Source organism: Eptatretus burgeri, chromosome 9 (genome assembly GCF_056783735.1).
Source record: "Eptatretus burgeri isolate ZD-2024b chromosome 9, Ebu_testis_v1, whole genome shotgun sequence".
Classification (NCBI taxonomy): domain Eukaryota; kingdom Metazoa; phylum Chordata; class Myxini; order Myxiniformes; family Myxinidae; genus Eptatretus; species Eptatretus burgeri.
In genome coordinates, this window is record NC_140969.1 from 813,426 (window position 1) to 826,551 (window position 13,126).

The 13,126-nt window shown below is 42.4% G+C and overlaps 1 protein-coding gene across 9 annotated transcripts in view; it reads right to left on the reverse strand.

Annotated features, from left to right (window-relative positions):
* Positions 1-13,126, reverse strand: part of LOC147019404 (rho-associated protein kinase 2-like) — a 184,076-nt gene that overhangs the window by 55,023 nt on the left and 115,927 nt on the right. For all 9 annotated transcript variants that reach the window (XM_085893836.1, XM_085893841.1, XM_085893839.1 and 6 more), the window contains 6 exons: positions 10,873-11,008; positions 10,608-10,699; positions 10,189-10,435; positions 1,839-1,945; positions 1,517-1,679; positions 1,211-1,371 (listed from right to left, as the gene is read on the reverse strand). In XM_085893836.1, the coding sequence (XP_085749962.1) occupies positions 1,211-1,371; positions 1,517-1,679; positions 1,839-1,945; positions 10,189-10,435; positions 10,608-10,699; positions 10,873-11,008 (906 nt within the window). The remainder of the gene's footprint in view (positions 1-1,210; positions 1,372-1,516; positions 1,680-1,838; positions 1,946-10,188; positions 10,436-10,607; positions 10,700-10,872; positions 11,009-13,126) is intronic.

Consider the following 13,126-nt stretch of genomic DNA (forward strand, 5'->3'; position numbering starts at 1 on the left):
GGATCTGGGGCTCTGAAAATCCCCACATCGTTATTGAACACATACGCGACAGTCCAAAGGTGAAAGTGTGGTGTGGCCTTCTCCGTGACCACTTTGTGGGTCTGTTTTTCTTCGCGGAGGACACAGTGACCTCAACAATTTATATGAATATGTTGGAAAGATTCACCTTCCCACAAATTGAAGAGCTGCAACACGATATCATTTTTCAACAGGATGGTGCTCCCCCTCATCGGGCCTTCATCATTCGAGCCATCCTGAATGAAAAATTTCCAGGTCACTGGATTGGCTGAGACGGACCAACAGCCTGGCCCCCACGATCTCCAGACGTAACCCCCCTTGATTGTTTTCTGTGGGGGTTTGTCAAAGATGGTGTCAACAACACCAAGGTGGCAAACCTGGAGGATCTTCGTTCTCGGATCATAGCTGCATGCGCATTGGTGAAAGCAAATTTGCTGAGCCGAACAGGGCAAGAACTTGTGTAGTCTTGATGTCCTGCACACGACAAACGGAGCTCACATTGAAGTGTATTGATGGTGTGCACAAAACTTTATGAGTTTTTGTATCATTCAACCAAAGGGTATCATTGTATCATTTGCGGTTCTGAATATATTAACAACCAATTTGTTTGGGTATTTTTGGAACACCTTGCTTTATAGGCCCACCTTTTCTCGTACAACGTGATAGCCATTCTTCACAAGAACAGTCATATCACTGATCCACCCAGACTTCAACTCGTCAGCATCCAAAGTGTTCCATGCCTTTATGTCTTCCAGGGTGTAAATACTTTTTGGAAACATAAGATAAATCATGAAATTAAGATATCAAATTGTTGAAAAGTTCGTCTCGCATCTGGACCTTGCTGTATTCGACAATTCATATATGTAGGTCCGTGATGCCTATAACCTGCATTGTTATATTATCATTCCCTAGACAAAGTGTCCAACATAACATATCCAAGCTTTGGGACAAGCTTTGACCCCGATTATTTGGCCATGAAAGCACACACAGCAAAATAAATCAACCGATTGCGAGTGTCTTTTTTTCTTTTTTCTTTTTAACTGTTGCGGAGATAAACTCCGCCTCGGATGGATTGAGGTGTCGGAGTGGCGCTCCAGAAGGACAACACCCCTGTGTAAAAGCGCAATCAAAGGCAAAAGTTGATAGATGCTCAAAAATGCCCCAAGTCACCAAAATGTGAAGCAGGAATCACCTCGGCTTCCAACCTCTGTTGCTGGAGTTTTTCCTGCTCAATATTTTGATGTGCTTGCTTCAGATCGAGCTGGAGCATGGAGCAGAGCTTCTCTGCATTCACCAGCCGAGTCTCCATCTCTTGCTTGGCCATTTTTTCTTCTGCAAGTTTCTTTTCCATCTCTGTGTTTGTTCAAGGGTAAAGTGAAAACAAATCCCTGAGCACGACATCAAAAGATGTATGCTACAGATGAATAAGACAAGATATAGCCTTCATGAATGTGGATGCAATGATAGCTGGACAAACACCTGAGCAAATGATACATACCAGCAAGGGCAGTTGAGCAGAACTCCTCCCGGCTCTGGCTCTCTTGGTTCTGATGCTCCTCAAGTCGGGCCTTTGTGTACTGGTGCTCAGAAACTTCCTGCTCTTGGCTCTGCTGGAGTGCTTTCAGCTTGTAATTGAGGTCGATCTCAAGGCTCGTCTTTTCCTGCAAAAGCAATGTTTTTCACACCCCACCCGAGCACCGAACTTCTGATTGCACAACTTCCAATCCAAACTTTCCCTATGGACAACACCGGCAATATCGAGAAAGCATAAAAGGTTTGATTAGCGATAACACAGATAAGCCAGCGAGTCATTCACTGACCTTTTCTGCGATTGTGAGGAGGTCTTGAAGGTCTTTCTGCTCTGCTTCTGCTTTACTTAAGCTCTGCTTGTGATCCTTAAGCTCTTCCTGCAAGGATGCTAACTTAGCTGGAAAAAAAAAGTGGAAAAGCTTTTATCTGTGGTTTTAAAAACACCAAAAACTTAATCAAAACGGTGCTGGCGATCGAACAATTGATTAATGAAACGAGTAATCTTGGTTGAGGAGGGGTATAAACCTTATTTTTTTTTCTATTCCTGTACAAATAATATGGTTTTACAATTTTTTTAAGATAAATCTGCATTCTTCATTTTGGATGAATAAAACTATTTCGAATATTATTTTTTCCTTTAATTAAGTAATTACACTATAATTACAGTATGGGTTAATTATCTCATTGCAGGTGGCCAAAACTGAAAATGTTCCAAAGGGTAGTCATCAACTCGCAGCATTCATTGGTGAACCGATTGCTAAAAACTGCGAAGCCAACTGGTTTCCTCTCGTTTTTGTACAGATTAATGGGGGACCAAACAATCCTGGCTGGTCACCTATTGTTTTTGAATGGATTATTAAGGGATCAGGCCATCCTGGCTGGCAACCTATTGTTTTTGTACAGATTATTAGGAGCACAATCCAATACTATTGGGGCATATAGTGTGATAACCATGACGTCATTCGTCACTTGTTTTGGTAGCCATAATGGACAGATAAACGAAAACGAACATTTATTTTCTGCCAGACCACGTGACTGATGATGATGTCATTGTTATCAAATTGTGTTCCACATGGGGATTCGATGACAGCCCTCATATTTCATTTATTTTCGTTGAGCCGTTTCAGAGAAAACCAATGTTAAAGTTTTTCCTTCAATCCAATATGGCTTCCAAAACATGTGACCGATGATGTCATCGTTATCAACCATTCTGCAGCAAAAGAAGGAGATTATACAGTAAACCCTCCAATATTGCGGGAGTTCGATAGTTAAAACCGCAATCGTGGAAACCCTCAAATATCACAGGTTCAAATATCACAGGTTCCTACCAATCGCTGGCAACCTATTGCGTTCCGATTTCGTTATCGTGGAAGTTCATTTCGGCCAAACATGTTTTTTGAGCTGAGATGAGTCATTGTTTACGTCTGTTTATACATTACCTCACATTACTAGCCATTTCTTGTTTCTCGCTTCTTCTTCTTCTTCTTCTTCTTCTTCCTGCGTGTGGCAGCTTGGCTGCTGGGTAGCTGTGATTGTGTTGGGGCGCGACTATGCCGCTGATGCCGTGACCCTATACCAGTACACTGGTATTCATTTCGCCGACATCGGAAGGATGACAGGCTGAGTCAACCCCACCTGGTGTTAATTCAGCGGAAAACGGGGTTCAAACTCAGAAGATTCCTAAGATTGGAATCCTAAGATTCCAAGCCAGCCAGCACAACCACTAAGCCAACACCAGGCATTTTTTAACACTGAAGAGATGTGATTATTTTGGAAGAGGATGCCATCTTGCACCATCCTGTCCAAGCAAGAAAGATCTGCTCCGGGTCAAAGCGGCTCAGGATCGTTTTACCTTTCTTCCATGTGGCAATGCAGCAGGTGACTTCATCATGCTCCTGATGATTCATCAGCCATCGCAAATTCGACTTCCACATCTTTCTAACTCCCTCAAGTTCCACCCACCCCCCTCTCGCATCATCATCATCATCCCGAGCTAAGTATTGTGTTTTCTATTTATGGCAGAGTACAGTATGAACGCAAAACGTAATATGTTTACCCATCTCGCTATTTTGGAATAAATTTGAAAGGTAAAGCTCTTATATTTTTGTTTAATTTATACCATATTTATTGTATTTACATGTTTATTGCAATGTTAACATGCTTATAAATATATATATATATATATATATATATATATATATATATATATATATATATATATATATATATATATATATATATATATATATATATATATATATATATATATATATATATATATATATATATATATATATATATATATATATATATATATATATATATATATATATATATATATATATATATATATATATATATATATATATATATATATATATATATATTGTTACGGTTGTGGGGGTAGATGGAGGAATTTAATAGGAAATTTAGGACTGAAGAGAGTTTGTTCCGTGGACATGTAGGAGACATCTCAATGTAAATAAGGAGGGAAACTGTGAGCTTAAGTGTAACTTGTCACCACACGGAGGATGGTGCCATGTTAATTAGATTGGGATTAAGACTAATTGCCCCAGTATGTAATCGCCCCCCCCCCCCTTGAACTTTCCCCACGTTTTGTGTTCAAAGATCAGCAATAAAGGTAGGGAACACGTCCCTAAAACAACTAAAAGCGGGCAGAAGCCCCGCCTTCCGGGTTTCGTGCGAGTAGGCCACGCCCCGGAGGCAGAGGATTGATGGGTGTGACGTGAGACACATGAAGAGGAAGAGGGCATGGGAGCAAGCAGATCAAATAGGACGGAGAGTGGAGAGTTCAGAGCAGGAACGGTTTGAGTGTGGAGTGAGGGACAAACCCGGTCGAGAGAGAACGTAACTTGGATATGGCCTGTAAGAACAGGGCTTTACGGCTGGCTTTCCTTCGACACATGAAGAAGATGGCATGATTCTTTTAGTCGTTGTGAGGAGATTTGGCTCACGTGGTGAAGCAAGACGCTGGCCTTTCGCTCTTGGTTGGGTCGTGAGGAACGGACCCTGAGGCTTGTGTACGTCAAATAGTGAGTCAGTGAGGATAATCGACGCATGAAGCAGATGCACGGGGTCTCTGAGCCTTGGTGTTGAATACCACTGAAGTACGTTTGGCCCGCTGCGAGAGAGCAATTTGATGCCATTTTGTGTGCATCAACACGTGCAAATAGAAGTGCCTTGATTCCAAGTTCCACAAAGACCATCTCTGGGCCAAGCTAAGTGCCAGAATAAAGGAGGGAGTTTCTTGTATTTTGTTTCTCCTTGTTTGCATACAAGTCTGAATGTTGAGGCTCCTCAACTTAGACATTAATTTGCCTTACATATTAATAAATTATTATATTTATAATTACCCTTGTAAATATTGCTATTGTCATTAAATACAGCTTGGTTCATTTTAAGGGCTGTGTCAGTGTATCTGCCGTGGGGTCAGAGTATAAACTACCCTTGTGCTGTCCTCGTGCAGCGCTTAACTGTGTTCCCCATGCGTGCATTAATCTCTGTGAGTCTTAGCTATCAGCCTCCAAGGGGGAAACTCGACCATCCGGGCTGGCAGTGTTAACCGCCCGTCACCACAAATTGGGTCAGGGGGATTAAACTGGGCTGCAAGTATATATATATATATATATATATATATATATATATATATATATATATATATATATATATATATATATATATATATATATATAAATATATATATATATATATATATATAAACATAAAAATATATATATATATATAAATATAAATATATATATATATATATATATATATATATATATATATATATATATATATATATATATATATATATATATATATATATATATATATATATATATATATATATATATATATATATATATATATATATATATATATATATATATATATATATATATATATATATATATATATATATATATATATATATATATATATATATATATATATATATATAGTACCTCCTGGCTGTAATGGTGAGCATCAGCCATGGATTATATCTCACATGGTAAACCGCATAATCCACAAAGAACAAACCATCTGTCTGCCACCCAGACATCTGTTCCCGCTAATGCAAACCAATCAACCAGAGGGCACGTGGTGTGATCGGCTGGTAAATCAAAAAATAGGTGGAGCATGACGAACACTCTTCTGATCACCATTTACTGCACCAAAGCGTCATCTCCAATACAGAGGTCTCGGCCCGGTGACTGTCAAAGACTGATCAGTGGGATTTTGAAGAAACGGTTGGACACAAAATTAGTGATTGAAACACTTTTGGGGGAATTGTGGAGACGTAGCGTTTCAAGCCTTGTGCGAGTGATTCAGAGGAATAAGGTGGAAGTGGTATTGAAGATAAAAATGCTGGTAGCATATTCACTAAAGATTGGTGGTTTGTGTTTTTTTTAATTTAAGTTTACATTATATACAATGTCAAGGCTCGTATATGAGTTAACACAAAGAATGTATAACAAGGGGAGCAGGAGACAGAAGGGATGGGAGAGGGAAGCAGAAAACAGTGGGGAATAGACACATGAGGAAATCTGTGGAAAGGAGCAGCGGGATGGGGCTTGGGTACGCAGGGTAAACAAGATGGACACTACAGGGACTTTCAGGAAGGAAAGCAGGGGATTCGAAGGAGGTGGGTTTGGGGTGCATTAATGGGGGTAGAAAAGATGATGGTTTGGATGGGAGAAGATAAGAGAGGTGGTGAACATCTGTTTTTAATACCTGGAGGGAAGAGTGGGATTGAAGAGTGTGTGGGAGTTTGTTCCAAAGGCAGGAAAAAAGAGGAATGAAAAAATGAAGGTGAGCAGTGATTCTTGATTTTGGTAGTTTTACCAGAAGGGGGTTGCTGGCGGATCTTGAGCACCATGCGAAAATATGGGTGTGACAGATAGCAGACAGAGTTGGTGGGGGCGGGGAGGGGGGCGAGGCCAGAGAGGAAACAGTAGAAGGCAGAAAGACCACCGACCCTGCTTTCGGTGAGAGAGTGAGTGAGAGACTCAAAGACAATACCCAAAGACAGACTCAGCCTCATCGCGGGAGATACCAATGATCTTAAATGCCTTGGTTTCCACAGCGTGAAGCCGAGAAAGGTGAGAGGCGGGAGCACCAGCCCAGAGGGGAGAGCAGTACTCCATCAGGCTGTGGATGAAAGCTTTGTACGTGATCATGAGCTCAGGTGTGCTAAGGAAGGACTTTGCATGATGGAGGATGCCCAATTGGCGACCGTCTTTGGAGGCCAGCTTGGAGATGTGGCTTTCCCAGGAAAGATCATGGCAGATAGTGAGGCCCAAGTTTGAATGAAAGGACTTCCTCCAGAGGATTGTTGAGAAAGTAGGTGGGGGGGAGGGGTTCCAGATGGTCCTTTCAGAGAGACATCGTAAGTGTGAGATTTGTCAGGATTGAAAGACATGTTCTACGTGTTGGACCAGCTTGTGATTTTATCCAGATCTGCAGAGAGCGAAGAGGTTGCTGCTTGCTGACCTGAGGGATGGCAAATGGTACAGCAGAGGGTGGAGTCATCAGCAAAGAGATAAAGAGGATTTTCCAGAGAGTTGTAGAGATTATTGATGAAAACCAGAAAAAGAACAGGGCCCAGAATGCTGCCTTGAGGAACTCCAGCCTGGACAGGAAGAGGGGATGAGAGAACTCCATTCAGGGCCACACGTCGGATGCGACAGGAGAGGAAGTTTGCGAGCCATGACTGGAGATGGCCTTGTATACCTCTGACTCTCTGGAAATCCTTCCGACATTAAATCGCTCTCACTGGCCAAAACAGGCGGCAAGCCCTTCGATTGGCCTGGTGGCGTGGTGACATCACATGGACTGCCCCTCACATAGTCGGGAAGTCCGATTGGCCGAGTGACGGTCACGTCACTCGATGCATCCCGATTGGTCGAGAGCCACCGCGATGCTCCTCCTTGAACTCCGCCATCGTACGTGGTCGAATGCATGGGGATAATGGCGTCGGGCAGAGCGAGGTCAAGGTGTTGCTGGCATTGACAGGGGTGTAGAAATAAATGAAAAGAAAACCTGACTATTAAAATAACTTCACAGCATGAACATTTATTTACCCATTAGACATGGGACGGGAGCTATCTAAAAACACATACTTACCGATATAACTGATCTATCGGAACCTGGATGTCTGTGTGCTCATGGTTTCCAGATTCGCAACAATATGTCTCGGGATATGGCTCTGATTTCATGTCTGGCATCGAATACCTCCATCCATTGTTGGGAAAGCAGTAACAGCATATCCAGGGTAGAGTGACCTGGTCTGAATCCATATTGATGATCGGAAATCAGGTCATTAGAGAAGAGGAAGGATTTCATGTCGGAAGCAATGATGCATTCCATAACCTTGTTGATGATTGGGAGAAGGCTGATTGGTCTGTAGTTACAGGGATCTGTTTTTGTACCTTTTTTGTGCAGAGCAATAATGTTTGCTGATTTCCAAGCAGATGGCAGATGACCTTGAGTAAATGAGAGGGTGAATAGAACAGAGAGAGGGTGAGCAAGAGCAGAGGAGCAGAAGAGCAGGTTTTTAGGACACGTGGGCTGATGCCGTCTGGACCGGTTGCAGGATCTGAGTCGAGCTTTGACAGCAAGCTCTCCACTTTGTCAGAAGAAAAGTACAGAGTCCAGGAACAGTTGGGTGTGACTGGGTAAGGTGGGTACAGAAAGCGATGGGTTTGAGACACAATATTTAGAAGCAAACACAGAGTTTAGGCAATCCGCCTTTTCACGTGCAGACTTGATCGTGGTATGGTGAAGAAGGGAGCAGGCAGGGGGAGGTGCAATATTTGAGGGGTTGGGAAAAGGGGGAGGTGTGACAGGAAAGAAACAGCATGTTTGAAATGTTGAGTGCACCAATTGAGAGAAAGAGATATCTGTTAAGTTAGAATGGAGCCCACAGATGTTAGAACACCACACATTTTGGGACGTCAGAGGAGGAGCTGAAACTGAAGTGCTTTCCGTTTAGTTGACAACTTATAAGGGAGGAATTTTGCATTAATTGATAAAGAAGTTACACTATATGAGCAAAAATAACCATCATTGCCTGACAGACGACTTGGACACTGTGGACAAAATGTGTGACAAATGCTTTGTCCCACTATCGCAGGCTGATTGGATGTCTTGTATGTTTCGGGGATCATCCTGTTTCCTACTTTCCCAGGACACCATTTGTATCTGTGTTCGTGCTGTGCCCTGCCATTCTGTGTTCGTGCTGTGATGCTTTGTCATGCAGTGTTTGTGCTGTGGTGTTGTGTCGTGCCGTGTCCGTGCTGTGTCGATGTCCTGCCCCAGTGGAGGGGGGAGTGATGGTCTGGGGTGGTTGGGGGTCTTGTGGGGTGATGCTTGATTGGGGATTGTGGGGTGGGGGAGGTAAAGGGGGGTTTAGGATGGTAGTGGGTGGTTGATGGAGGATTGTTGGGGAATGATGGAGGGGGGGGTGTGGGATGGTGGTGGGTATTGTGGGCATGATAGTTGATGGGGTGGTGGAGGATTGGGGGGGGGTACCCTGAAACTTTTAGCATCTTCGATCAAATCCTCTCGGAGGAGTAGATGATGATGCATAAATACTTTCTCTCCACTATAAATAAACAGTAGTTGATTTGACTTTCAGAAATTTGTGTTGATAAAAGGTAATTATTTTCAGGTGCTATTATGGTAACTGGCAGGTATTGGCAACAGGTGTTTGATTCACCACTCAAAATTCATGTGTACATGTGCTGGTAGCTGGACAAAGATGGTGTGTTACAGTTTTGAATGACCGCTGTTTCTTCTGCTTAATCATGGGATGGAATCCTCCCTCAATTGTGGTAGACAACCACAATATCGAGCCATCTCTGTTGGTTCGTACCAATGCTATGTAAAATGTTCTGAGCACAAAAGCAAACATTTGTAGGCCAGATCCACACTCGGGTATTTCGTACAAACTTCCCTCAATTTCTGGCAAACTTACGGCCTTTCAGCCATTGCTGTAGCATGAAACCATGTCGGTTTGTATTATTATGCAAGCAGCAAGGTCGCATTGACTCGGCATACTTGCGGAAAATCGAAAATTATTTGCCGTTTGCCAAAAATTTCATGATGTTTCATGATCACATCTAATGAAATCGCACCACGATGTAATCCGTGTCCATTACGGATGTGACGGTCAACTTCCTGATGCGACATCATGGAGAAGAAGAAGAAGGAGGAGAAGGAGGAGAAGGAGGAGAAGGAGGAGAAGGAGGAGAAGGAGGAGAAGGAGGAGAAGGAGGAGAAGGAGGAGAAGGAGGAGAAGACGAAGATTTCAACTTTTAATCGCAAAATTATCGGCTTTATAATTCGGAAATCGGAAAAAAGACATCATATATATTTTGTAGGGTATCAAGGGATAGGTTCGCGTCGAGGTGGTCTGAGCGTTTAAGTTCCCCTTCAATTAGATGTAATCTTTTATTATCACATCTAATGAAATAAATTTCCTAATCGACTCGGATCTTTACACCGTCCAAGTCCCAAAGGAAATGCACAGCATGGGAGAAAAATGTATGTGAGGGGAAAAAACATGTGAGAAGAAAAGACAAAGCTAGTTCTCGTTAAGGATAATCAGAATACCTTTGAGATCTTCCACAATGTCCGCAGTATGGTTGTGATCCCGTCTTTCCAGCTCAAGAGCTGCCTGGATGTTGAGGATGTCCTTCTCGAGCTTGAGTCGATCTCCTTCTAAGCACTGACTCTTTTGCAGCAGTTGCTGCTTCTCCTGCTCCATCTGCTGAAAAGCCATCGATCCCTCTGCTTGTGCTTTTCGGGCACGAGTCACCACCTCCTGTTCGGCTTTTAGTCGCGAAGAAACATCCTCGAGCTGGAAAACAAGAAAGTTTAAGTGCAAAATATAAGCATGGCCCCCAAGTAGATATACATTATTCCTGTTCAGTGCGATTTCTCTCTCATTAGATTGTGCATTGTGACTGTCCTGTGACTCTTGACAATGCCAGCCAGAAAAACAAAGTAAACATTGCATCTTTATAAAGGACCTGCTTTTCCAATTGCGATATCCTTTGGCTGTAAGATGTCACCATTCTATTTTCCATTTTTAGTTCTTCCAGTTGCTCATGAAGGCGTTTCCCTGTAAAAATACCAGCAAATAGACAGAATATTAAACAATAACAAAAATACTACTCAAACAAAAGCAAGCCAAGCTTTTGTGCCTTTGCAATATCAACAATGCCTCTGCAACACCGAGGAAACAAGTGCAACAATTAAGAAAAAATAAAGTGAGCCTGCACTGTAGTTTCTTGCCTTCTGATTGGGCAGCTTGTCTTTTGCCAAGCTCGGCATCGGCTCGCTGTTGTTGTTCACCAAGCCTTTGTTGAGCCAACGCTCGCTCACGCTCCTCCTGCTGCAGTTTGCTCTTCATTGCTCTCTTGCTACTGCTCTGCCAGGAGAATACATCAGGAAAAGGTCAGGCTCCACTGCACTCTCCCTTTACATATCGGACAAAGACATTAGTCGACAATGGGGAAACTGACAAAGCTTACGATTCTGGGATCTCAGGTTCAAATTCCAAATACTACAAATCAGAAGTTATAGCGATTATATTCACATATGTGCCTCAAAATGATTGATGTGCTGAAAAAGCATTTTGTAAAAAGTGCTTTTGTGGGTCATTTACATATCACTCTTGGAAAGGATGCAGTCAATTGAGACAAGGTCATTTGAATGAATGAAAGGAAAAATAAAGTGGATATACAAGATAAAGTATGAGCAGGAGAGTTTGGAGGCAATGTGAGGCAATCACAATAGGTTGGTGAGAGGTAAAAGTAATGGGAATGGATTTGTACGAAAAATATTAAAATGATTGGGGGAGGGAGGGGGGAACTATTCAATCACTTTCATGTTTCACATGCGAGCCTTGGAGAACAAGTCGTTTCATGATGGAGAAATAGAGCAAGTAGAAATAGAGCAAGTTGTTTCATGATGAATTGTGGATCAAGTTCCAAAAGAGAGGGACTTTGAGCAATCTGACAACAAAAGTGAGCCGAGCCATTTGCACGCAAGTTCCTCGACAAAAGGATATAAATGTATTCACAATTGCAAAACTATTTGGCCATTCTTCCAAAAAGCAATAGAAAGCAACTTATTAGTCCCATACCGGTTTCACTGGAGCAGGCTATAGGTTTGCTCTCGGTGTGTCCGTCCGTCCGTCCCACCTGTGGTGTTTCAGCCTTTTTCCCCACACCATTTAACATATTCAACTGAAACTTGGTACGTGGCTTTATTATGCTAGGTTATATAACAAGTTCGAGTTTCAGGGCATTTTGTCAATTTTTCAGTTGTGCCCTTTTAGGACTGAGAAAATATCACATCCGTAGGGGGCATGTTTTGCAGAGCAATTCTTGCTCCGTTTTACACATGCTCTAATAGAAGACCTACAAGACCTGCAAGCCCTATGATGGAAGATATGCAACACAAATGAGGCCTGCACGTGTAGCCTAATACAGGAGACAACACCACTCTTGACTTCAGACAGAAGCTGCTGAGTTTAGAGTTCGTGATGTCATTTCCATGGGCACTCTAGGTACTTGCAACGCCATATTTGTGACAGCTATTTTCTCAGTGAACTTGGTGAGGCAATTACGGCCGAATTTCCTGCTCACCACGGATGCCAACTAATGGCGTTTGTGCATTATCTATCCTTTCAATGCTGAATGCCAAATTTTCAAGAAGTACGGGAGTACTCCAGATTGAGGGATGATACGGGAAAAAATGGTCGCCCATTCAAATGTGTACACAATGAAACGCTCATAAACTCCTAAAAAGTGAAGTCATAAGAATTTAAAAGCCAGAGCTTTTATTCTCGAGTGTTTTCTGAACTACCAAGACTTAAAAAGACGCCAGAATACATTGTTAAAGTACAACGAGAGATCGCTAAATTGCCAATTTGTACTCCTTCTTCTCCTCCATGTGGTTCTTCCCCTTTCTCAAAACAATGTAAAATAATGTAAAACTGTAGCCTGACCTACCTCAATAACTGCTGAAGCTACAAAGGTGATTCCAACGCGAGGAAGTTCCTTTGTCTCTGGGCTAGTGCATGCAACCCAAAATTTTAAAATAAATGAAACTAATGGATATTTTACTTCTTTTGTATACATTGTCAAGACTCTATCGTGTAAGAGCGAACCCACAGATTGTATAACAAAGGGAGCAGGAGACTTGAGGGGCAGGAGAGGGAAGCACAAAACAGTGGAGAACAGAGACATTAGGAGATCTGTGGAAGGGAGAGGGATGGCGCAGGGAACATCGGTTATACAAGATGGACATCACAGGGACTTTCAGGAAGGAAAGCAGGGAAATTGAAGGAGGTGGGTTTGGGTGCATTATCAGGAGTAGAAAATATCAAGAATTTGGATGGGGGAAGATAAGAGGTGGTGGTGAAGACCTGGAGGGAAGAATGGGATTGAAGAGAGTGTGGGAGTTTATTCCAAAGGTGGGGAAAAAGTGCTCCAGGTGTTAATTACTTGTGCCCCAGGTGTTATTAACATACAAGACACCG